Source organism: Magallana gigas, chromosome 9 (genome assembly GCF_963853765.1).
Source record: "Magallana gigas chromosome 9, xbMagGiga1.1, whole genome shotgun sequence".
NCBI lineage: Eukaryota > Metazoa > Mollusca > Bivalvia > Ostreida > Ostreidae > Magallana > Magallana gigas.
This window is the reverse complement of record NC_088861.1, coordinates 15,393,401-15,419,293: the sequence shown is the minus strand read 5'-3', so window position 1 is coordinate 15,419,293 and position 25,893 is coordinate 15,393,401. Positions and strand designations below refer to the sequence as shown.

General features: G+C 31.6%; 1 protein-coding gene and 1 long non-coding RNA gene across 2 annotated transcripts; both read right to left on the bottom strand.

Moving 5' to 3' along the window:
* Nucleotides 1-1,753: 1,753 nt before the first annotated feature.
* On the bottom strand, nt 1,754-5,329 carry LOC117691689 (uncharacterized). The gene is made up of 4 exons (XM_034478308.2): nt 5,229-5,329; nt 2,730-2,747; nt 2,171-2,273; nt 1,754-1,964 (listed from the first exon to the last, which is right to left on the bottom strand). The coding sequence occupies exons 1-4, from the start codon at nt 5,281-5,283 to the stop codon at nt 1,790-1,792; spliced, it is 351 nt and encodes a 116-aa protein (XP_034334199.2). The 5' UTR covers nt 5,284-5,329; the 3' UTR covers nt 1,754-1,789.
* Nucleotides 5,330-10,822: 5,493 nt separating this feature from the next.
* On the bottom strand, nt 10,823-15,427 carry LOC105340297 (uncharacterized). Its single transcript, XR_010709352.1, has 3 exons — nt 14,907-15,427; nt 13,569-13,647; nt 10,823-11,278 (listed from the first exon to the last, which is right to left on the bottom strand). It is a non-coding gene; the product is annotated as an uncharacterized lncRNA (long non-coding RNA).
* Between the last annotated feature and the right edge of the window lie 10,466 nt (nt 15,428-25,893).

Sequence of the window (25,893 nt, the reverse complement as noted above, 5' to 3'; positions counted from 1 at the left end):
CTACATCTAGGCAAACAGTTTGAGGAGGTTTATCATTTGGCCTAATACCGGTAGTAACAGTTTTTGTTCTGCTTAACATTTGCGTAATAATACATATATATTGATTTGTAAAATTGTTTGTAGCAGTATTCTGGTATATGTATTATTAATGATTCTACTCCAAGCATATTCTTTAATAAGATGAAGTAGTATAAAGTTTGCAATTTTGTAGTCCCATATTTAATATAAATCAAATATTAATGAACAAAAACATACGCAGCTCAAACTTCATGCATGCTATATATGGTATGAATAAATGTACATAGTTGGCTGATGCAATGGGATACTTCCGAAAGAAAACCACATTTGAAAACTTTTTCCTGTCACAAGTGGATGCTCCACTCTGATGCGATATTGCATTACTAAAGGGCAATTGTATACCTATGACTACATATGTTCAGTGTACCAATAGTTTTAATCAATTCATCCCTAAGAAGGATAAAAACGTATATAGTAGCCGACTTTAAATGAGTTGGATATTAAACGAATGAGTGCGTTATTTCTTAAAACGCAAACTTCATTTATTTACCTTTCCATGTACCTCCGTGTTACAGTGATATTGTTATGATCTTTCGTGTAACGCGGGTTATCGTGTAGCTAAGTTAAATTTTATAATAATATTTACAGAGGCCAAATAATATAAGTCCGAACTATAGGTACCGATAGCAAGCGTACAAATGATACCCCACGCTTCAAAAATATTATAACTATTTGTAAAGTGTTTTCCTATAGGAAAGAAATGGAGCACAACTTTTCCTTCAGTGAAAATGAACTTGCACAACTGACCAAAGCTCAAGAGTAGGATCATGAACCTACACTTCTCATGACTGTTTATAGATGTTACTTGTCAACAGGGACTGTTGCGGGGACTATGCAAATGATAAAAAAGGAAATCGTTTGCAAGCAAAACTTATTCTTATTGATCTATAAAATATGTAAGTCGTATATTTAAAAAAAGTATTTCATTTATCAAAAACCAAATGTCAAAAATATTTTTTACTTTGCATGCTACCAAACTTAAAGAGTTTTGCTTGACATTTCAACGCTTTTTTCAACAATTAAAAATCATAAAGATATGACTGGTTGATTTGAATTTTAACTAAAGTTCTGTTTGAAGAATAGATACTTGTATAAGTAATGAAAATGGATCTGCACATAGCAAATGATCGACTTAAGTCAGCGGGTTAGACGTTGTTTTACTCAAATGCTTGCTACTTCTATACAGTACACTCTAGATCTTGTGCTAAAACAACAGCCGTTCAATATTTTAAGATAGCTGAACATAAAACAACATCGGAAAAGAAAGGGACAATTGTATGTTTGTTAATTCTTCAAGCGCACTTCAGCTTTCTATGCTCACAAGTTTGCACAGTGCATAATGTCAAATAAAAAAAACCCATATATAATGTTTTAGTTTGAACTTTGTAAAATCATGCATTGTTAGAGGTCTTGCTAATACTTCAGCAATAACGGATACACTTACTATATATTTTATATGGACATCCGTCATACCTGTGAAATGAGCTTCGTATTATTTATAAATACAGATAAGCCAGTCATACATATTAAATACAGCTTTCTATTATGTGTTCAAGAAAATATATAGTTTTTCGCCCATCTATTAATACCCGCGTACAGAAATCAATAAAAAAAAGCCTCTTAAAATCGAAATCATTTTATTTTTTGATTCCTAAAAAAGGGTTTTACAAAAAAAACCATGAAATCACCTCTAACAGAATCGTCACACGGTTTATATGATAGTCGTGTTTATGTAGTTTTCCTGGCGTGATATAGACTCGTACTGGTTTACAGAATCTCCTGATGCCATATTTCCGAGTTCTGTGTAAGTTCCAGCATTCGGTTCATTCCCACCTCGCTGACTTATGATAACATTTGGGATATCCGTTTTGGTCCTAGATTTGTCTCTAATATAAATACACAGAACTTACATTATTTAGAAAATACGCAAAAACTTTTTGTTATTAGCAGATAAAATAGTATTTCATATGCTCTGACATAGTTTTGGCTAACTATTCTACGTTGGATAATATATTTATTTTCAAAATACAGGATGTTTTAGTACATGCCTTAAATATATAAGCAGTTGCAAGTTCAAATGTTTCATACCTACCTTAATCTAAGCTTAATGAAGAAATATGTATTCAATATTGTTAAAATAGTCGAAATCCCCACAAATACAGCCAGAGAAATTTTTAAGGACTCAAGTGACTCGGCTGAAAGAAAGAAATGGCCACATTGGCAATGAGCAACGAATTTATTACCTTTAATTCACTGGTTTCTCAATTTTACATTTTTTTTTCTAAATTATAGCTAAAATTTTAAAAAGATTGTTGTTTTAATTCAAATTGCACTCATAAATTTAAGGGATAGTCATAGACATTTAATATCTAATTAAATAAAATGGCTAAAGTTAATAAAGTTGGCCACACAGTATTGAACATAAACTACATAATGAAGCTGGTCCATTACTTATTACTTTACAGCTTAAAATGAATTTTTCCAACTGCTAGAAGAAAACAAAACAAATCAAACAAAAAAAGTAAATCCAAACAATAAAATTTAATAAAAAAGAAGAAAAAAGAAAAGGCAAGCTTTAAGAACACGGATATTCTTTTTGATATCAATTGAAACAAGATAAACAATCTTATCAAAAAAACACCCGTACTTACCATTATCCGGACATTGTCCTTAAAAGAGATACAGTATACTTAGATTATAACTTTCTATTATTTTCAATATCATAGTAAATTATTAATAAATTGCGGAAAAAATGAACTATCCAGTTAATTAATTTTGTATTGATAAAATCTTAACTCTGTTATTACAAAAAAAGAAAGTAAAAGTTCTTTCAATTTATGCCATAAAAATCAAAAGTTTAGTACATGTACTCTTGAATCTACATTTGTATGTAGAAAGGGCAATGTGGAATTTAACAATGTGTCCCATTCATAAAGCTTTAATGTAATAAGAATGATAAGAATAATGAAAAAAACCATTTTATCTGTTTTAACAGTTAACAGTTTTCAAAAAAGTAACCAACAAAAAAATAAGTTTCATAAATTATGTGATACAGCCATTTCATTTATATCTTCCACAATAGTATGATATTCTATGGTGTGCGATTATAATATGTTATGAGATTTAAAGGCAATGCACTGTGATTTATATAAAATGCTATGAGATATTAAAATTAATTATATAAAAATTAAAAAAGGCTTAGTGATATAAAATTGTATGATGTGCTATAGTATAATACTATGAAATTAACAAAAACACCACCGCATACAGAAGAGTTCCAAATATTTCAAAGTTTCAAACTAATCTGCAGTTTAAATATTACAATTTATTCATGAAAAGTAAATCAGAGTTGAACGTATGTTTTATGCTCTGCTATGGCATGCTCTCGCGACTGATAATCTTAGGATTGCGATGAAATTATTAGCTATGGTATGATATTAAAATGCCATGGTATGAAATTTAAATGCTGCATGTATGCTATGCCATGGTGTACATGTATGTTGTAAAAATTTGATGCTTGTACTGACTGTATTGCATGCTAATGCAATAAAGTGACTATTTTTGTGGGTAACACAGTTTCCCATTTGATAATCTATAAACACATGTTGTCATAAACGTTTTAAGAAATGTCAAAATTATCCTTGTAAAAGTATGATGGAATTTTACTTGTAACATTTGGGTATGCTGTGTTAATCAAAGCTATACATTTTCCTAGGTAAGGCAATTCCTTTAAACATATCAATTTGCCCAAACCGACATTAAATAAGAAACTGTTCTATTACGAAACGAGTCAACCACGCATTTAATTGTATTAAAATATATGTTAGAGTAGAGAAGATTTAATCCATGCTCACTATATGTTCAATGACATATCAGTCCCGCCTTAAGACATGGCTCTCAATGTTAAATCAGCATTTAGTGCGTTTAACCGCGTTTTCAAATAGAAAAATTTGGTTATTGAAGATATGAAGATGTTTTGTTCATCAGTTGTACATATATTAGAAATGTCCATATTACATGGAACTTGATTTTTGATTATTAAATAAAAAGTGCTAGCTGTTGAACTTAGCCACTACTAGAAATAGCCAAGAAGAATGCTAAGTATCCACTGACAACTTTTGGTGATAAGTGGACAACAGAATGTCAAGACTCATTTCGAAATCTCTATTGTCACCAGCACCGTTATTAGGATACGCTGATTTTGCATCTCCTTTTATTTTAGAAACGGGTGGTAGCACTCAAGGCCTGGGTGCTGTACTATTCCAGGTGCAAAAGTCATTCTCTCACTAAAAATTACATTTAGGGTAGCCCTATTGTGCGGATAACTCTTTCTACAATTTTCAAGATAGGAAAATAATGCCTTGAAGTTCCTGATTAATAAGACAATAACATTTTAGACATGTGCATTCATGTATTACTTGGGTTTTGATAGTTTTATAGTAGCTGTTGAACTTAATCATTTCCTAGTAGAATACAGCATATAGGGTACCCGTGTGGTACATGTACGGATATTTCCTCCTTTAGTTTTTAAGAAAGAAAGTTGATGTTTTGCAGATCAATTGGACATGTATCAGAGATGTACATATTACTTGAATTAGATTTTTGGTAGTATATGAAAAAAATACTAGCTATTAAGCATATTCTTTTTTTCGCAGAATGTTAAATATAGGGTACATGTACACCATTTTTATTGATAGCAAGGTATTGTTCATCAATTTAGGATTCACAAACGGATTATGGACACAATTCACATTAAAGAAAACCAGGTATGCTGTCACAAAAAGAAAATGGCTTTGATTCCTTTTGGCTTAAGCCCCCCCCCCCCCCCCCCAACCCAACCCATTGAGGCCTATGGGATTGTATGGTGATACATTTTACATATTTAAGTCTTCACATGATTCAAACCAAAATGTTAATAATTGGCAATATTATTGTTTTTAAAAAGTAGTACTAGTTGAAAATGTTTAATTGTTTGCGGACAGTGCAAGATGTACGACGTACGACGGAGGACAAAGAAAAATGCAATATGCATGTATGTACGCAATCCGAGTGACTCAAGTGAGCTAAAAATCAATATATAAGCATCATTTAGAACTCCAACCAGATGTTATCAGAGAGTTTGTATTAATACACATAAAAATAAACCTTACCATTTGTTGTAACAAGAAATAAACTTATCGCAAACACGCAAAGTAGACCGTTCATTTTAGCACCAAATAAAATCAAAACACAAAAACCAGGAAGAAAGAAAATTCACACGTGCTCATCAAGTTTAAATATATAAAATATCGTCAGTGTGTTTACTCCAGGGCATTAATGTTTGTGTCAATATCTAAGGAGGAATAAGTTTTGCGATTTTAAACACATTGTCAAAGAAAGCCAATGACTGAATAGATTTTCAGACACAAGTATACACACACAATTCAGTTAAGATGATTCATACGATTGGCAAACAGTTTTTTGATCAATAAAGTGTTCTAGATAAATGTATGTTTAGTGTTAACAATTGAATTGCCTGATAGATAAATGCTTATATATTGCATTATATTTGATTGTATACATTTCAATATGTACCAGTAACAATGATATTATAAGATTTGATTGTATGGCTTTATGAATTTAGGATTATAAGAATAACGAAAAGACATGCCCCATTTCAAACAATTTAGATACCCATGTACTTCTATAATTCGTTTCGTATAGGGTGCCAGTCGATCTGTTCCCATATAAAACCATTCCGGTCAATATGTCCCTTGGCTTTTGGCCTATCCGTCCCAAAAGTTTGGTAAAACCGTCTTCTCGTAGAAATATATGATACTGATTTTATCCATCCTCATGTTTGGTCGGTCCGCCCACAAATTTCTTTTTCTCCCCAACAATTTGTTTTTTTCTGCCAAAACCATTGGAAAAATCAGTTACACGATTGATAACTCGAGCATGTACGGACTACATTGCCTCACCTTTTCACACTCGGGAGCTCCACCCCCTCGTGCCAAAAAGTGAAGCGATATATACCGTGAATGCACTTGTGTCATAATGTAACAATAACATATTGCTTGGGGTGTGTTTATCGCCTATCGTATTTAATGCATGCAAAAACAGTAACTGTTTAAACGGCTTCCAACTATACAGCATATTGCGTATATCAACTGACACTTCTGTTTACATGTAACACCAATAATCATAATAAAAGTCATTCATTAATTGATTTCATAATCTCAGCAACACTATATAATGGTACAGAAAAATGACTACTAAATATCTCATGCGTTTTTTAAATACTGTATGATATGCATATGTTTTACATACGTGTGCATACGGGAACGTGATTTTTTTTTTCGTTTGCCTTTCTTCGTTAAGCATAAGGCTTGTTTTATTAATTGCAATGGTGTTTAAATGTTGTTTGTCATGATAATACAGCGGAGTACTCTCTTGTAATATCAAAGCTACGATGCTCAAATGATCGTATTTTCGTAACATTTTTCATTATACCATATTTATTTATAATGTATTTGTGATACATTTATAGGTAAATAATTTATAAGGATAGTGTGTACGTTGTTATAAATATCACAGAAAGTTTGCTCTAATATTTTTAAATCAATAATACATGTAACACAACAGTTGTTATATGATAATGAAACAAAAGTGTCGATTTTTATTTTACCTATTCAGTGGTAACAACGTTGTTTTTTACAAGTCAGTTGTGTTATACAATCTCAAGGTATAATCTGTAGCTTGTGTGATTTGTTTTCCTTGTAACCTAGGGCGCGTTTGATTGAAACTGGTAGATTTGTTTAATATAGTTTATGTACATGTTTCTTATTTACGTATATATCACTGATAATATATTTTCATTTATCGTAAAACCAATTCTATATCATGTAATAACAGTTGTAAGTTTTGGATAATTTTTTCTAGTTCATGGTAAAGACCTAGTAAGTTGTCAGGACTTGTGTCCGAACCATTTGTGTATGCATCTTATATATATGTATACAATAAAATATGTTCAAATCAAATCGAACTGACTCTAGTGACTCTAGGGGTATGTTGGTGCATGCGCAAAGGCTAGACTCTATGAATGTGAATAAAACGATGAGTGTTGCTCTAGTGTTAAAAATGCCGAAAAAGTTTTTTCCTCTCAGCTAACCCAAGGCTATCTGTCTTAGATTTACATGAATTTACGTTATTTTAGAGTATTTACCATTACAAGTGTAATGTCTTTTGTTTAAAACATGCATCCTGTGCAAATATGTTTTAAAATGTCCCTGTTATTCAGAACTAATAAGATTTCCTCCCCCTACCCCGATCTGAAAATTATTTTGAATTGAAATAAACATCTCCATGATGAAATTTTTGATGAGTAACTAAGAATTAATTAAAAAGAAAATTAAGAAAAATCATTGGTGGGTTTTACCTGTGGAGTTTAACATTTCTACCAATCCAGCTCCAGCTAAATAAATGCTAAAATTTTTCACTGTTTATCTCTAACTCTACTTGAAATCTGGAAAATTTTGAGTAATAAAAAAGGTTATTAATTTCTACTCTTTGAGTGATAAATAATATTAATACGCCCAACAGTTCAAATTTTCATTTGTCAAACTCGCAATTGCTTATCGTTTTCCGCCATCTTAAAACTTATGCTCTCACTAAAAGTAGGAGTAAACTTTTGTAACACGGGTTAATACATGTTTTATTAACAACTCTGGCAACCCGGGTCACTCGTGTCGTTAATTCAAACTAGCCCCTAGGTGTTGAGCGTTTGCAGTGCGGTACCGTGCATGCTTATCTGGATTTTGTAATTTCATTTTGTTTTCTACGAAATGTAGATAATTATTTTCAAAATAATATCATTTCCGGTAAAAATATGGATAAACGTTTTCAAAATAACAGTTTCTTATATCTTGTTGAGATGCAAATAAGACAGAAAAAATATAAACTAGAACTTTTTTTGTCTTCAACAAAAAGTAAGGGATTTTCGACATCCCCTTTTTCCCCTTTTTATTTAAAATGCCAGGTAAAATCATATCTATTATATTTTAAGAATTCTTCACCGCCTTGGTACATGTATAATCAGTTGCCTAAATATGAACTTAAACATGTAAGTGATGCAATGTCATAAAAAAATAAAAAAAAATACAGCGAAAGGGATGTTTTCAGCTTTGACCCCTCTATATCCCTTATCTCTCGGAATTTTTATCCCAAAAAATTTTCCGGTCTGCGTATCAAGTCCTTCATTATAAATATTAAATATGAAAAAAAATTACTTGAAAACTGTTTGAGAAAAAGTGCCACGCGTGATTTCAGTTTAACATTTATGGTAATTATGACAATTTTAACATATCAAATGCCTCACTAAAAAAACAATTGGAGGCTATTTCAATTTTGATTTTTTCCATCCACCTTTTTTCATAGTTTAAGGTTTAAATATCTCGAAAACAGTGAAAGATAGAAAGCAGTTGTCGCTTACGATTTCGTAAATCATACCATGAGGTATCTAAATCCAACATTTCTTTGTTTATAATCAAAAGTTAAAGAGATACAAGGGCACTTTTAAGATTTTGTATTTTGCATGAGTAAACCGGAAGTATAACAACCGGAAGTCAAGAAAGGGACATACGGGAGAACTAAACAATAGGTAAAAGAATTAATTATTAAATTTTTATTTTTTCTTCCCTTTTCAAAAAATCGCCGACGAAACTTTGTCGAGAAGAATATAAATAATAGAACAGAACGAAAACAATAGGTCTTTTTGACCGAAAATCGAAAATCCCTAAGAAAAAGGAGGCCTATAGACATTGACTGTCACCCAAGTAACATAACCCGTAGTTGGATCTGTCAGGGATTCTCATATAAACGAATTATCTGACAAGTATCCCCGCTTTTAGATTTGAGGTTTACAATCGTCAATTCATAAATATGTATGTGTTTGGAGGAAGGGAGGTAAAAGTCAGAAAATTTCGGATTATCTATACCCTTACTCTAGAGGCCACAACTTGTAAAGTTTGGTCAAAATGAGACCTGCAGGCCTTTAATGGTCAATTTTTTTTATAATATTTACTTTCACAGTTTCATTAAAATTCACACAAGCATACAATGCACCTGGAATTAAAATTGATTTTCTGAAATGGCCCACATATTATTTTAAGATGGCCAAGCAACTCAACCTATTTTCTATGTTTTTTACATGTTAAACAAAAGGTTATGCCATATTTGACAGAACTCAATGCAATGTTTTACAAAAATGTTTTTAATGAGATATTTTTACTGGAACAAAAGTTATTGCATTTTAAAGTCATAAAATTTCGGTCGTTTTCTGGGATTTTCTGCTTTGATAATAACTAAAAGCTCAGGGTTCCTGGCGGCAGACCCGATGATTACTAAAAATTGAATTAATTTGATTATATTATGTTACTTTTTATCAGATTTTCAGAAATCTGGACACTTTGAAAAAAAGTCCCGATATTTCTGATGTTGCCATCGTTACCTCTTTTATAATTATCTCTACACATTCAAAGAGAAAAAAAATATTATGTTTACAACTATTAATGAAAAAATTAATTTATTTTGTCATAATTTGATAAAATTATACAAGCTATAAACATACATTTCCTAAACAGTGAACACCAAAACTTTTACATTACGATGAAAATATTGAGAATTGAGCATACTTTTTCGTTAAAGGTAAGTGCACCAACACTTACTATTAACATTAAAATACTTCCATTTGTTAATAAAAAAAAGAAAGACATATTTTACGCTTTTGTATACATGTAAAATATTTCTGGATAATATACATGAAAAACTGATACAAATAGTAATACAAACGATTAATTGATATAAGCTAGCTTCATCGAAAAAGGTATTAATAATTGATATTTAAGCGACTAAAACACGATTGAAGCTCTTCATTTTTCTGATGTTGCCATCGTTACCTCTTTTATAATTATCTCTACACATTCAAAGAGAAAAAAAATATTATGTTTACAACTATTAATGAAAAAATTAATTTATTTTGTCATAATTTGATAAAATTATACAAGCTATAAACATACATTTCCTAAACAGTGAACACCAAAACTTTTACATTACGATGAAAATATTGAGAATTGAGCATACTTTTTCGTTAAAGGTAAGTGCACCAACACTTACTATTAACATTAAAATACTTCCATTTGTTAATAAAAAAAAGAAAGACATATTTTACGCTTTTGTATACATGTAAAATATTTCTGGATAATATACATGAAAAACTGATACAAATAGTAATACAAACGATTAATTGATATAAGCTAGCTTCATCGAAAAAGGCATTAATAATTGATATTTAAGCGACTAAAACACGATTGAAGCTCTTCATTTTTTTCATTTTTTCTATTTTCATTGCCCAAATGATAAATATGTATGGTTTAATGCTTTGTCGAAATTTAAAAGTCCAATATCGAGTTACAAGCGAGTTACAAATTTAGAAATATATGTTTAAGAAGCAAAGCACGTCGAGTCCTTTTATTGTTTACAAATGTGTTTGCATTTTTGTTAACAAATATAACACTTTAGCTTTGTTTATGTAACATTTATTTCTACCTCTGTATCTCACTTGTAACTTGACTTCTAACATTCAAACTTTAGTGAATCGATCAAAATGCGCAAAGTAACTATCTTAAACATAATGTTTTTTTTAAATTAAAAAAAACACCTACAAATGTATGTAACGAATAACAAAAATTAAAAAAAAAAAATGGCATGCGATTATTTTTTCAATTTTGTTGTTTGCTTTTTTTTTCTTCGGGTCCTATTTGACTTACACATGACCGCGGCTATCTTGGGTGTGTATTTGTACCCCTCAGGAATATACGCAGTAATAATACTTCATTTCTTCACCTGCGCATATACATCTCCATTGTTGATCACATGGTGAAGAATTTTGTTCTTATTAGGCACTGCATACATAGACATTGAATCTATAGGTTTGTTATTTCGCGGTACATCATAATCGGGGTTATTTTTCCGCTTTGTTTTGGAATCAATTACTGGTAAACCGAATTTAAGTTTTTCTCCTGATGTGTTCCCGACTTCTTCCTCTGGTTGAGAAGTGAGGTACAAGGGGTTTTCTGTTAATTTATTGTTGTAATCAAATACTTCATTTGTACGTGCGCTGTCCTCTTTCTTGTTTTCAACAATAGCATTTCCGTTTCTTTTTCTAAAAGCAAATGATATGTTATACGTGTGACTGATATTAAAACAAACCATATTAAATATCTTTGGGAGTTAAATCTTTGTTCAATATCATATTAAGCTGTTCCACAACCTTATCGCAGTGTTTCTGTATAAATACATCAAAAGGGCTTGTGCACAATTATTTTATCCATCAGCACACATTATGATAGTCCATTTATTTTCACTGTTTTATTCAAAGAAAAAATAATATTTTGAACTGCATGTACATCATCATTTATTTTGATTTAAAGTCGCTGTGCCGGAAAGTAGTAGTTATTGGTGTATCTTTCCTGACATGGTGGATATTTAACAATATATTAAAACATAATTATCGTAATGAAAAATGATAGCAAGAATATCAATCAGAAGGATAATATATTTGATACCATATCTAAACCTTCTGGCATTACTCGCCTTCCAATAGGAGTTTAGATTCAATATGAATTGAGCGTAACTCCTTTTGATATTATAATTTTTATTAAATGTTGAGAGTAATGACGTATCGAAAAAGTATGTGCCGCGTTTAACTATGCTGCATATCATGACATACTTTCCCTTCATTTAACAAGTTCAAGAGGATATTATGCAAATGAACCGTCCAATTATCTGTCTGCAAGGTCTTATCTTTCTTTAATTTTATTTATCGGCATAAATTTTGTTGAAGGGCTCACGTAGCATATAGAGTATCATCTACTGTAAATTTTATGCCAGAATTTAATTCCGTGATTCAACTGTGTTTTTTTTCATCAAATCGCTAGAATGTAAAATCGCGATCACTATTTTTTGGTGATAATTTCATTTTAGTTTAAAACTGTCTATTTTAAATCCTAGTTAATAAACTAGAATCCTCACCAGTATGTCATGACATTTATAAAGCAAAACAAATAAAACAATAGGTTTTAAATTATGAGGATTTAACTCATTAAATTATAACTGATTTATTACCTGGTTCATTGCTTTGTTTATGAATATTTTCAAGTCTAAATACGCAAGATGAAATGTATATAAAGAGCCTATGGTCCCATAGTTAAACTTAGTATCTGTACTTGCAAAAATTACAAGTAGTCGTGGTCATTAGTGCCAATGTCTTTCTTATGTACTGATTGTTTCTAATATGTTTGCCGGTGCTACCGTTATGGTGAGTGCTGCAAGAATTACACATACTTTGCATCATTGTCAACTTAGTGTTATTTAGTTATAAACTTATATTAAAGAATTTGATAGCGAGAGACAGAGAGACTGAGAGAGAGAGCGAGAATAAAACAGAGGGACAAACAGAACAGACGTAGAGAGACAGAGAGAGAGACAGAGAGAGAAAGAGTTATAAGTTTTCTAAGTTTAGAACAATTCTTACAAATTACATAGACTTGCTTTCACCGAAAATCGCTTTTGGAGGGAATTGATCAGTCTGTAAAACTTCATTTGTGTTTAATTTGGTCAAATTTTTTAACGATATATACAGTATCATTTTTTGTACTTTGTTGTTACATGAATTAAATTTTTTTCCTGGCAATTAATATATTTTTTTATTTGTAAATTTTTGGATTCTTATTACATATGTTGTGTCCATTTTTTTATTCAATGGCTTGACAATATGCAATATTTTTTCTCTTTATGCTTTTTTTTATTTTGTTCAATGACCTATCTTTTAATCTTCCCTATTTATACTTACTGTACATGCATGAAATCAAGCTTACAATTGGTTAATGACAGTAAAGTATGACTCTTGATAGTATATATATATATATATATATATATATATATATATATATATATATATATATATATATATATATATATATAATATTTCTACCAAAAATAAAATGGAAACATCATCTTAGGTAGGTATCTCAGTTTATACAAATATTGCTTGTAAACGCATTATAGATGTTTGATCCACCTCTAAATTTTTCGCTGAAAATGTAGTGAGAGATCACTGTGCCGTCATACGTTAAAATCTAGAACCATTTGTTTAGGTATCTCAACTCAATAGGAAGGAATGGAAACATGTAAACAATTTCTTAGGTCACAGAAAATCTTAAGCGGTACTGAAAACGTGTTTTCAATCTTAAGGCACCGTAAATTACGAGTTAAATGTTAGCCAATTTTGGCACAGCACCACACGAAAAAGCATTAGACAGCATTATGAGATGTAGACAAAATGATTTTCTTGATGAATCTGTAGGTTTAGCTTGTCTTTTCCCCGCGCTAACTGGATCTTGGAGCTCGCTTCGCGAACTGGGCCCATTATTATTTTTTAAACAAATACAAACCTGTTCATCTTTAAAATTATGAAAACCACTAGTCCGATAAGAAGCATGACACCTCCAGCCGCAGAACCAGCTATAAAATCTTCAAAATAGAATGTTTGATGTTAATAAAGTAGGATACTTTGAAAATAAACACTGAAGAGAAAATGGAATTTTATTTATATATATATATATATATATATATATATATATATATATATATATATATATATATATATATATATATATATATATATATAAAATATATATGTTTTTTTCTACCTACATGTTTAACGTCAAAACATATAAGTATTTCCGAAAATGAATTAAAACGTTTAAATTGTCCATTTAATTAAAACTTCTATATTATATTAGGAATATATGCACTCTTCAGTTTTCTAGATATATCGTGTATACCTAATATGAATTCTAAATTAAGGTTTTTATCAGATTTTTTTCCTTACATTCCTAATTTTTAGCTAATTATGAGTTTATTGCATGGTACAGTTACCGATTCAATGAAACGATAGTGTCCCAAAACTGACTACCACTTAAAGCTGCTTTGTCAAATTTTAATTAAAAATGTGTATGTAATGTAAACCGATGGTTATGTTTAGTGTATGTGTGTGACGATTATTTAAGCGTTTTTTCAAGGGAAAAGCCTGTTTACTAAAAACAACAGGGTAACACTTGATTTTGCCCCTTATAAATACGACTTTGACATTTGCTAATAATAACGTTAGCAAGTTAATTAAACATTTACATGCGTATAATCGATGTAAAATAAGCGGTTTGAATACACCCAAGCAAACATGGACGAAACCAACTGGCTCCTTTTTGCTATAACACGCCCATTAAGCAATAGGTTTACATACCAAAATGTTTTCATTTACTTCAAATATTTCTATTTTTATCGATTCTACTGAGGTTAATAGGTGTATAACTTTTCAAGATAATTAATTTTTAATATATTTTTTTTGGGGGGATGGGTGGATTCTGAGCAACAACTGTGAAATGGGAAAGGCTAATGAAAGGACACGCCCCTTTATTAATAAAATTCATCTACACCCTTATCTCTTTTTTTAGAAAATAAAAAAAAAAACAGTGAAAGTTTTAGATTAACTTCAGACAAAGCAGCTTTGAAATACAATCGTCGAATTTCATTCTTTAGTCATAGTTCAGGTATTAATCATATACATGTATGCGATTCAGATGGCGACTAGGCTGATTTTCAACGTGTTACATGTATACCACGTCGTGTGTTGTTTTAAGTGAATAATTTTGCAGGATACATGCTATTGTTGTTGGGTTTTTTTTTGTAATATTCCATATAATGATGACTAAATTGTTAAGTATATTTACATATCATTTCATTTTGATCATCTTGAATCGGCTCCATTGACGAAGTATACGGAACAGCCATGGTTGAAACAGAGCTCAAGTGGTTATCGCTTGTATTATTACGTGTATCAGTTAAATCTGATGTAGACTCTGCTGAGAGTACAATATAAGAGGATGATGGTGCAGGTCGTTTTATAGTTCTAGTAATTGCTGTAACAGTTGTTTTTGTTGATGTTGATGGAGATGTTGTTTTCCTTGTTGAAATTAATGGGGATGCTGTTTTCCTTGTTGTTGTTGTTGTTACTGTGGATGTTGTTTTCCTTGTTGGTGGTGTTAATGGGGATGTTGTTTTTCTTGCCGTTGTCCTTGTTGTTGATGATTCTAGGGATGTTGTTTTCCTAGTTGATGATGTTAATGGGGATGTTGTTTTCCTTGTTGTTGATGTTAATGAGGATGTTGTTTTTCTTGTTGGTGATGCTATATACGATGTTTGTGTTGTTGTTCCTGATGGAATATCACATAATACACTGACATATCCGCCTTTACCACCTGAAAATCAACAACGAGATTGAAAATCATGTTGCAATTATATGTACAAGAAAAAAAAACGTTATCTGTTGCGTTGATATAAAACAAAGAAATGATATTAAGGTAAGGACAAAATTATCTATAATAGATACCCTTTATTGCCTCAGATAATTTTGTTGAACATAAATAAAGTAAACAGATTAGTCGATGTTGTCGACTTTGAAAGGTGACATTGTGCGTTATACTTGGTCATGAAGTTGTAAACAAAAAATCTTAATGGCGATGCATGAAATGTTTTTTTGTTTTTTTTGTTTTTTAGGTTTTTCCCCTCTTTTATTACCTATGAAATTTTAGTCAAAAAATACCAAATAAAGGCAACATCAGAGAAAAATATTAAAGCAATTGTATAATTGATCAGGGAACAATTCAAATCAAACTCAAATGTCAGGAACTAGATTTTTAGATATATAATTTATAGTTATACTTGAGAATGATACAGGTAATACAAACCATTTTGAGAAACATGTGCATGAAAATGTGTATGGGTTAAAATGTTTAAAATTTCCGGAATAGATGCAAGAACTGTTGTTAAGGTAGGCGATATTGCCGATGAACCTCTTGTTTTTTTTTTATTTCCTCAGATTTTGCATCATTTTTCTTTTAAATGTTGTTTTGTTTTTGTTTGCTTCTTGTTTTGCTTCTTGTTTTGTTTTTTGTTTTATGGTAGCATCGGAAATATTTGACGAAATTGGTTACAAAATATGCAGATATTTTAAAGGTTTTTTTTTTTTATTTTGAAGACTACTTGACATTATAACCAAATATTTTTATCACTACTTAATACAAACATGATAGAGACAACTAAGTTTTAAGTGTACCAAGGTAAAGCATTTATAATAATCACCTTTTTATAAAAACGTTTAATTTAATAAAGTGCATTTATAGAGGAAAGTTGTAATGAAGAAATCAAATCTGTTTTAATAGTGAGGGACACTATCAATATTCTTGGTTATTGCTCTTCTAAGTGAGTTTCGAAAGTTGATAAATTTTTCTTCAAAATTAAAAAACAATCGTTTTTACGGAACAATTTATTAATATTTTGATAAATAATTAGACCACATTGCTAGAAAAATAGATTATTGACATATGGTTACGTCATAATTAACGGCTCACACATTATTAAAACTGAAACAGCTCCTTCAGATCATTGTTTATTTTGCAGTTTATTTATTGCTGCTTATTTTTTATATTTACGTTTGAAAAAGACAAACCATTCAGAGCTGTTAAATCCAATCGACAAAAGATAAGCGCGTGCTATGGTCATTGTGACGTCATGAAAAAAGTTAATAGAGAATTGAACATATCCGCCATTCTATAGGTTCATATAAGGAACCATATTTGCAGATGTAAATATGATCATTTTACTTTTTTAATGAATTGTAATGTAATTTTTAATTATAATGTATAATGAAGCAATCCTTCTGTGTAAGGTAGTCCAAATTTAGGCAGCGTCCTCTCTCGCCAACAATGGCCTAATATATAACTTTATTTACTTTCGTTGTATTCAAAAATAGGTCAACACCAACCGTAAGCAATTTATGTTCTGACTTTCTTTAGATGTTTTTGTCACCATAGCATGTGTATAGAAAAAATTATATTGCATGAACTTTAGAAATATTTCTTGCTTCAATTTCTTCGTAATGATTTAAAAAAAAATATTTTTTACCGTTTTCTTGAAATCCAAGACATTGATTAAAGGTTCCTGATGAAGATGGTTGGGTGAATTCAGCTTGTACATCGATAGCTTGATATTTTTTCAGTGTAAACGTATCAGCCGTTTCTTCTGAAATTTGGCAGCCAAATATACGTCTACCGTTTACTACCACCCGCGTGGAACATGGCGATATTCTTATTCCTTGCGCTGTCACAAGTAGTTCTCCAATGAATATTGGGGTCACAGTACATAAACATGGGCGGTTGATTTTAAAGAAGTCTATGTAGATCAGTGGTCCATATGCTGTTGAGTAGTTACAGGTAGTAATTGACTTATTTCCAACTACAACAATAATTGACACACACTTTTAAAGTTAGAAAACATATTAAACAGCTATTACACATGTTTGATTTCTAAATAAATTGGAAAAAAAAATGCTGTACTTGCCATTCAAGGGACACTGTCCTAAATCGAAAGAGATAAAACATTAAATTATTGAATTTTATGAAAGTTAAATTAACAGCTGTACATTCACACTGTACACATTATAATATGGTAATCAATTACCATAGATGATACGCATTGGAATTTGTTGGAGCGCTTTTAGATAGAATATTGTTACGCACCTTGTCCACACAAATTAGTATAAAGAACTAGAGCAGAGCTCGTGGCAAAGCCACGAGTAGGTCTTCCGTTGTTGCTGCGGGTTGAAAATATATGTGATATGGTGTCAAACGACAATAATGACTAATAAAACTTTCAGTTCTGCTTTTGTTATAAAAACGTGTTGTGATTGAAAGCCTGTATATAAAACATGTTTTGAAAAGAAAGGAAGAAAATGCTGTATGAAAACTGTCGAACACAGTTTGTGTAATCATTTCAAAAATTCTTTAAAAAATGAGACATCATGTTAAATGGCGAGTTAAATCAAAGGGTAGCAAGCATTGTTATAAACAGTATGTACTCATGACCCATGTCAGGAATTGTATTTTTCTTTTAAAACTGAACACGCCTACAAAACACGTAACCTTTTCTCTAAGATAACTCCTTTATTCAAATCTTTCTAAATTTTTGAAGACTATATGCAAGTTTAGAATTGTTACGTGCGGACAAACTTTAGTAATTAGTCAAAATTGATGGCATCTCTGAACTTTTCTATAGGGAAATGTGGGTCGTCTGATATCATTTAATGATACGAGTAGACTTGGACATTCAAAATAATATATAATCAGCTAAAAAAAAAGATCAGCGGGAGTATTTATGCAAAAGCGAGCATCTAAATTTTACACCAGATGGTTCTGTTTCATAAAGACACCGCTGTGTAACGTAATGTAATTAAATAACCTTATTTACAGAATGAATAGCGCCTCTCTCGACGATGTAATAATATGCAAAATCCTTATTTTTATGTCAGTGGGTTGATTTATAAAATAGAAAAAAAAAACTTCAATAGCGCTTGCGTAAATTGGAATTCTGGGAAGGAATTAGACAGTCCGTGTTAGAGAAATTCGAAGAAGTTATGAAACTGGTCAGTTTCTAGATCAAACTGCGCATTGATGTATTAAAAAACTATTATGTGTATCGTCTTGTAGCCACGGTCCGGAATCCGTATGTGCAGTCATACATTGTATGTATATCGATACACCTTTACCTCCTCACCTACCTCCATACAAATGAGGGTGCAACTTTCATATACACATGCATAGTATTATAGTTCTGGAAACTATTTATCTTGTATTTTAATATATTGGGTATTCATTGTTCACCTAAAATTATTATTCCACTGGCTGTAGCTAACCTTGTAAGTAAATTAAGTTGCATTACAACCTCATAATAAACAACTTCAATTCATTTTTTTTTTATAAATTTTCATACAATTAGCAATAAATAAAATCCCCAATAACGCACTTAAGTGTAACTTTGAGAAGCGCATATAATTTTTGGATATGTTGCTATATTATAGTCTGCAAGTCAAGTGAACAATTATGGTCTTTCAAAGAAATAAGAAATCTGTCGACACTTGCAGTACTTTGATGATTTCTATGGCGATCGACTGCATTGCATAATGTAGTCGTATTTCTAAAGAACAAAATTTCCTTTGACTTCCAACTTTCAATTATAATATATTATGAATTATTCTGTTCATAACTATAGAAGTTTAGTGTGTTTAACGGGTTAATTTATTAGCCACACTCTCAGGTAACGATTCCACATCTTTAATGTAAAGATGACTGACTTCGAATAATAGTCTTATTGTTAATAAAAGCACCTTCCAACTGTTACTCAATTACATATGTTCTGAGTTGTGTGTGCTAAAGCGACACAAGATTTTCGGTCGCACGTGGCGATTGAATTAACACAGACTGACCGAATAAACAATCGGGTGGGAAAGTGAAACACGTTGAATAGAAAATGTTACACATAAGAAGAAGTCACCAAAAATGATTTTCGACAGATCTGGATATCTTTTCGCCAATTTAAAAAAAATCCAGCGCAAGCACTTGTCAGCGGGGCGGGAGGAGGGGGTGGGGACGCAGCAATGAATTCGCTTCCACACTCAAACGAACAACCATGTATTAGAAAAACTACAAAGTGATTGATATGGGACCGATAGAATCTAATCTTCAGTTGTTTAAAACTCATGTGAATATTCTTTCAAATAATCATCAAATGCCTCCATTCAGGACAATTCAGGACATTCTTTTATCGTGCTAGCACCTACCGCAAACATGTAACATGGAACTTTGATTATAATTTGAGTTGATTTTTAAACTACCTTGTACGCTATAGTATAATTAAATCAATGCTCAATCAGCTGTACAAGCAAAATAAATTTATCTTTTCATCTTAATCCTATATAATAGTTGAAAACATAATAAGTATAGTTCTGTCCGTGCAAAATATGAAACATGAGCGCGTAATAAGGTACATGTAGAAGAACACGAGCCGACTGCGGATCACTTGTCCACTCGCGCTTTATCTCCTCGGCCATGTGCGAGGGATGATCATCATTTAATATTGGGGGAGGGGTGGGGGGTTAAATTTTTTTAGATATACAAACCAGCCATTAATTTATGTCTGACAATGTTTCCGATTTGGAGTAATATCGTTCATTAGTTTTCATTTTCACTCAAATGTTTAATTAAATAAATACAAGATGGACAAACTTTTATAACATAACATTAAAACAGTTCTTGTATTTACGGCTATATAAACTCAAACACATTCTTCTTCATCTAAGTATGCGTCGCGGTGTGCGAATCTTGTGTATTAGATAACCGCTTACCGCTAGGTAGTGCAGCCGTGGCTCATCTCCTCGGCCATGGACGAAGGATAGATTACGTAAAGGTTCAACGCACAGACACGCACAGCTCAGAACCCAGGACGATTTGAAAAGTTTGCAGTATAATGACCATATTCTATCAAATAAAAGTTCTTTATTTTAAACTTAAAACCCACAATTGATCTATGTCTAATATTGCTTTAGATTGAGAATGACATTGCTCTTATTTATTAACTGAACAATTTCTTAATTGACACCGAATCGTTTAGTCGATAAACTTTTATGTGTAATCAAAACTAAAACAATTCTTGAGTTGGCGGCTAAATAAACTCGTATATGAGAGACGCAACTCTCGTGTATTAGATATCCGCTGACCGCTACGTAGCCCAGCCGCGACCATGGTGACCGATTTTCTCGGCCGCGGGCGAGGGAGAGTTTCGTTAACTTGGCCAAATTGCCGCGAGTACTGGTCAACACGTATTACTTTTTCCCTCATATTATGCAATACCCGAACACAAAAACAGTTTTATGAGATCAATAAAGTCACAAACAACATTTTTTGCAGCGACGCCCATATCGAAAAACTTACCGTTTTAGAGTTATGAAGCAAAGACTTTTAAGGGATCTAGACCCCTCATTTTAGGGGTTAGCCCCTTTTTATGGTATCAAATGAAAGCTCTTAATATTCTGCACAACTTTTGTTCTATATGTGTCTAGAAAAAATTTACAACTAAAAAGTTATTGAGCAAAGATATAAGCAAAATTTAACATTTTTTTAAACATTAATTTCGATGTAATTTTTTAAGAAGTATACGTGGGTTAATCAAACATGTAAAACTAGGAGGACAACGTTCAAGATGTCTACATTAAGGATTTGTAAATTAAAACTACTTGCTACGGATCAACTCGGAGCCTTTGCAGGTACACGAGACCCACTAAAAAAATATTCAAAGGGAAATAACTCAAAACCGGAAGTAGCGATTTCAAATTGTTTTGTGCTATAGTAAGCTATTGTCATTGCCAATAAACCCTGAAAATTTGAATAAATCTAATGACAAACAAGCGAGATATTACAGTTTAAAGAAACGTCTAGAAGAAAAAGAAGAAGAACTAGAGCAAAGCTCGTTGCAAAGCAACGAGTGGGTCTTCCGTTAATATCGGAAGTAAAGCTGGAAGTTCCTGTATGAAGCAGAGCCCTTAAACCAATAACAAGAGTAACTAAAATAAAAAGATGAAAAAAATCGAATTATTCCTGGTACGACTTAACAAAATACGAATGATTTTACTTACGACTTAACAAAAACCTTTCTGATTTCAAGAACGACTTAACACAAAAATCCGAATGTGTTCAAGTACGACTTAGCGATTATTTTTGGTACGAGTTAATTTTACTTTGAACATTACGCTATTTTTTAAACCAAGGACGCATAATCAAAATTTCCGGAAAAATCAATTTTTAACCCCCGATATCTCTGTAATGCATCGTCCGATTTTCAAACGGATTTCAGATTCGTGTTCAGCATAACTAACTCTACAAACCTCGTAAACATTTTAAATTCAAACGAAAAATTCGAAAATTTTAAAACACTTCCGGTTTAGACCGGAAGTGACGGAAACTAATTTCCAGTCTTATGTCCAAATAAAAACGATCATTGCTTCAACACAGAAAATTCCAAGTCTTTATCTTGAACCGTTTTTGAAAAACGCCCTGGACAAAATTACTTTTTTAAAATTTAAAAATTGACGTAACGTAAAAACGGAAGTGACGTTGTAGTTGAAAATTTTAAAACTTTGAGGCACAATAATGCTTCATCATCCCTGAAAGTTTCATGTAAATCTGTTGAAAACTTTTTGAGATATTAAGCTTTGAAAAAGTCAGAAAAATAAAGAAAAAGAAAAATAACTAGACACGATCTCGTTGCGAGCAACGAGGAGGTCTTCCGTCCGATTTTTAGAATAAGGAATGGCCTTATTCTTGATCTTCGTCAACGAAACTTATCCGGAAAAGGAGGCGGAATCTATAAGTGTTATGAGTGAAAGACTATCTATCCCTTTGGTGTCCCTTATTTGAGGGATCAGCTCCTTTTCATTCATTTTCGTTAAAAGATATTTTTGTGTACCGCTAATAAGTGTTTAGAAATTGGTTACCGTTTTTGAGATATCTGGGAAAAATCGTTTTGATATCCGGTCCTAAAACTCCTTTAGGGTCCAGATAACAAACAAAATATATATGTACATTGTTAAGCACATTATTTTGAGCATCTTTTGTTAAATTCTGCTTTCCAGAATTTTCCTCTATTTCGAGATATTGAAGATCAAAGTGTTGGACTTCTGGCCCCTTAAAATCCCTAATTACATAACATAGGAGGAAATGATTACCATGTTTAGGTAAATAACCTTAGAATGAACATTATTGCTTCTATAACGTATCACAAAATATTTCACAGTAAAAAGCTATCATTAAAAGACTTTAGGCCCCCTCAGCCCCTTATTTGAAGGGCCAGCCCCTTTTTCTTGATTTCATAAGAATGTTCTTGTCAATTCAAACATATTTTGTTCAACAAGTGTTTACAAATTTTGTACAGTTCTCGAGATATCTTGAGAGGGTCGTTTCCGGGGCTGACCCTGTAACTCCTTTTAGGGACAGCATAACAAAGAAATTATGGTTGCAGATTGTTTTGCTCTATATTTTGAGCATCTTTTGTTCAATAATGCTTTTCAAAATTTTCCTCTATTTTGAAATATTGAAGATCAAAGTTTTTGACTTATGGCCCATTAAAATCCCTAATTACGTAACATAGGAGGAAATGATTGCCATGTATAGGTAAATAACCTTAGAATAAACATAATTGCCTCTATAACGTATCACAAAATATTTCGCTGTAAAAAGTTATCATTAAAAGACTTTAGGGCCCCCTCAGCCCCTTATTTGAAGGGCCAGCCCCTTTTTCATGATTTCAAATGAAAGCTCTAATCAATTTAAACACATTTTGTTCAACAAGTGTTTACAAATTTTGTACCGTTCTCGAGATATGTTGAGAGGGTCATTTTAGGGGCCGACCCTGTAACTCCTTTTAGGGACCGCATAACAAAGAAATTATGGTTGCAGATAGTTAAGCTTAATATGTTGAGCATCTTTTGTTCAATATTGCTTTTCAAAATTTTCCTACTTTTTGAGATATTGAGCATCAAATTTTTGGACTTCTGGCCCCTTAAAACCCCTAATTACGTAACATAGGAGTTAATGATTGCCGTGTGTAGGTGGATAACGTTAGAATGAACATAATTGCTTCTATAACTTATCACAAAATATTTCGCAGTGAAAAGTTATCATTAAAAGAATTTAGAGCCCCCTCAGCCCCTTATTTGAAGGGCCAGCCCCTTTTTCTTGATGTCACATAAAAGCTCTTGACTTTATTAAGATTTTTTGTTCTACATGATATAACAAAATACAATCAAGGAAAGAGATATTGAAAGAAAACCACGAAAAATCACGACGCTTTTTTAACTGTAATTTTCGAGCTCGGGCGAGCTTCGGCGCTTTTGGTCACAGGAAAATATATATACCACATGTCAGATCTACAACCTTTTGTGTACAATCCCTGAAATTTTGAACTCAATATCTTAAATCGTTTAGGAGTTTACCCCTGGACAAGCCGACCCTCTGAAAATCGTTAAATTGTAAATAACTCAAAACCGGAAGTGATGTCATCATTGAAAAAAAATTCCAATAAGGTTCAGATCAATATCTATCAAACCTAAAAGTTTCATGTAAATCGGTGGAGTAGTTTTTGAGAAATCGCGTACACAAAATTGGTTGGAAAAAAAAAGAAAAATAATAATAATAGGGAACTAGAGCAAAGCTCGTTGCAAAGCAACGAGTGGGTCTTCCGGTGGTGTCGAGAGTAAAGATAGAAGCTCCTGTAAGAAGCAGAGTTCTAAAACCAACTAAAAAGAAAATAAAAAAAAAAATATTTTTAAAAAAATCGAATAATTCTTAATACGACTTAACAATGTCTGAATGATTTCAAGAACGAATTAACAAAAACCTTTACAATTTCTAGAACGACTTAATAAAAGAAGTCCCGAATGTTATCAAGTACGAATTAACAATTTCCGGATTATTTTAGGTACGAGTTAATTTAACTTTTAACAAAACACTATTTTTTTAACCAAGAACGTGGAATCGAAATTTCCGGAATTTTTTTAAATCCCAATATTTTTGTAATGCATCGTCCGATTTTAAAACAGATTTCAGTTTTAAATTAAGATTAATAAAAGCTCCTTTGTTGCTTTATGATTTTTTATCAAATTGTTTGTCAGAAAAGAGTTATCATAAAAAGACTTAATAACCCTTCTGGCCCCTAATTTGAGGGGTCAGCCCCTTTTTTATATCAAATAAAAGGTCTCGCTAATATAAACATATTTTGTTCTACAAATGTTCATGAATGGTTAACCGTTATCGAGATATCTAAACAACTGTATTTTAGGGGCCGACCCTTTAACTCTTTACCGGGGCTACTAATAACAAAATTTTTGGTATCATATTGTTCAGAACACTATTTTGATCAATTTTTGTTCTACATTGCTTTTAAAAATATTTCTCCTTTTTCAGATATTAATGATCAAAGTTTTGAATTTCTGGCCCCTTGAAACCCCTAATTACGTAATATATTACTAAGGTATGATACTGTATAGATAAACAATTGTACAATGAACATTTCTGCTTCTATAATTAATTACAAATTGTTGTTCAGTAAAGAGTTCTTGTAAGAAGATTTAAGACCCCTCTTGACCCCTATTTGGAGGGGCCAGCCCCTTTTTCTTGATATCAAATGAAAGGTCTTGCAAATATAAACATATTTTGTTCAACAAGTGTTCACGAAATGTTAACCGTTCTTAGGATATCTTTACAAATGTGTTTTAGGGGCCGGCCCTTTATCTCCTAAATGGGGTCATGAACAAAAAAAATTGAGGTGGCATATTGTACAGAACATTTTTTTAAGAAACTTTTGTTCTACAGTGCTTTTCAAAATATTTCTCCTTTTTCATATATTAATGATCGAAATTTTGAAATTCTGGCCCCTTGAAACCCCTTATTACGTAACACATGACTTAGGTATGGCACTGTATAGATAAACAGTTGAACAATGAACATTTTTGCTTCTATAATTAATAACAAATTATTATTCAGTAAAGAGTTATTATAAGAAGACTTTACAGCCCTCTTGGCCCCTAATTTGAGGGGCCAGCCCTTATTTCTTGATATTAAACAAAAGCCCGTGTAATTAAAAACAACTTTTGCATTACATGTTTTAACAAAATATTTATACATCAAAAGATATCACAGAAAATGTGCAAAAATTTCGTGAAGAAATTTGATGTCAATTTTCAGGTTCAGGCGAGCTTTGAGGCGTTTAGCAATTTTCATCATTGGAAGCATGGGGGTACATCTACATACATTCATCTACAATCCCTGAAAA

Excerpts from the sequence above, each read along its gene's own strand:
- LOC117691689 (XM_034478308.2), bottom strand. The coding sequence starts at position 5,283 with ATGAACGGTCTACTTTGCGTGTTTGCGATAAGTTTATTTCTTGTTACA. Across the intron at positions 1,965-2,170 it reads TTCATTAAGCTTAGATTAAG|AGACAAATCTAGGACCAAAA; the intron begins GTAGGTATGAAA and ends TATTTATATTAG.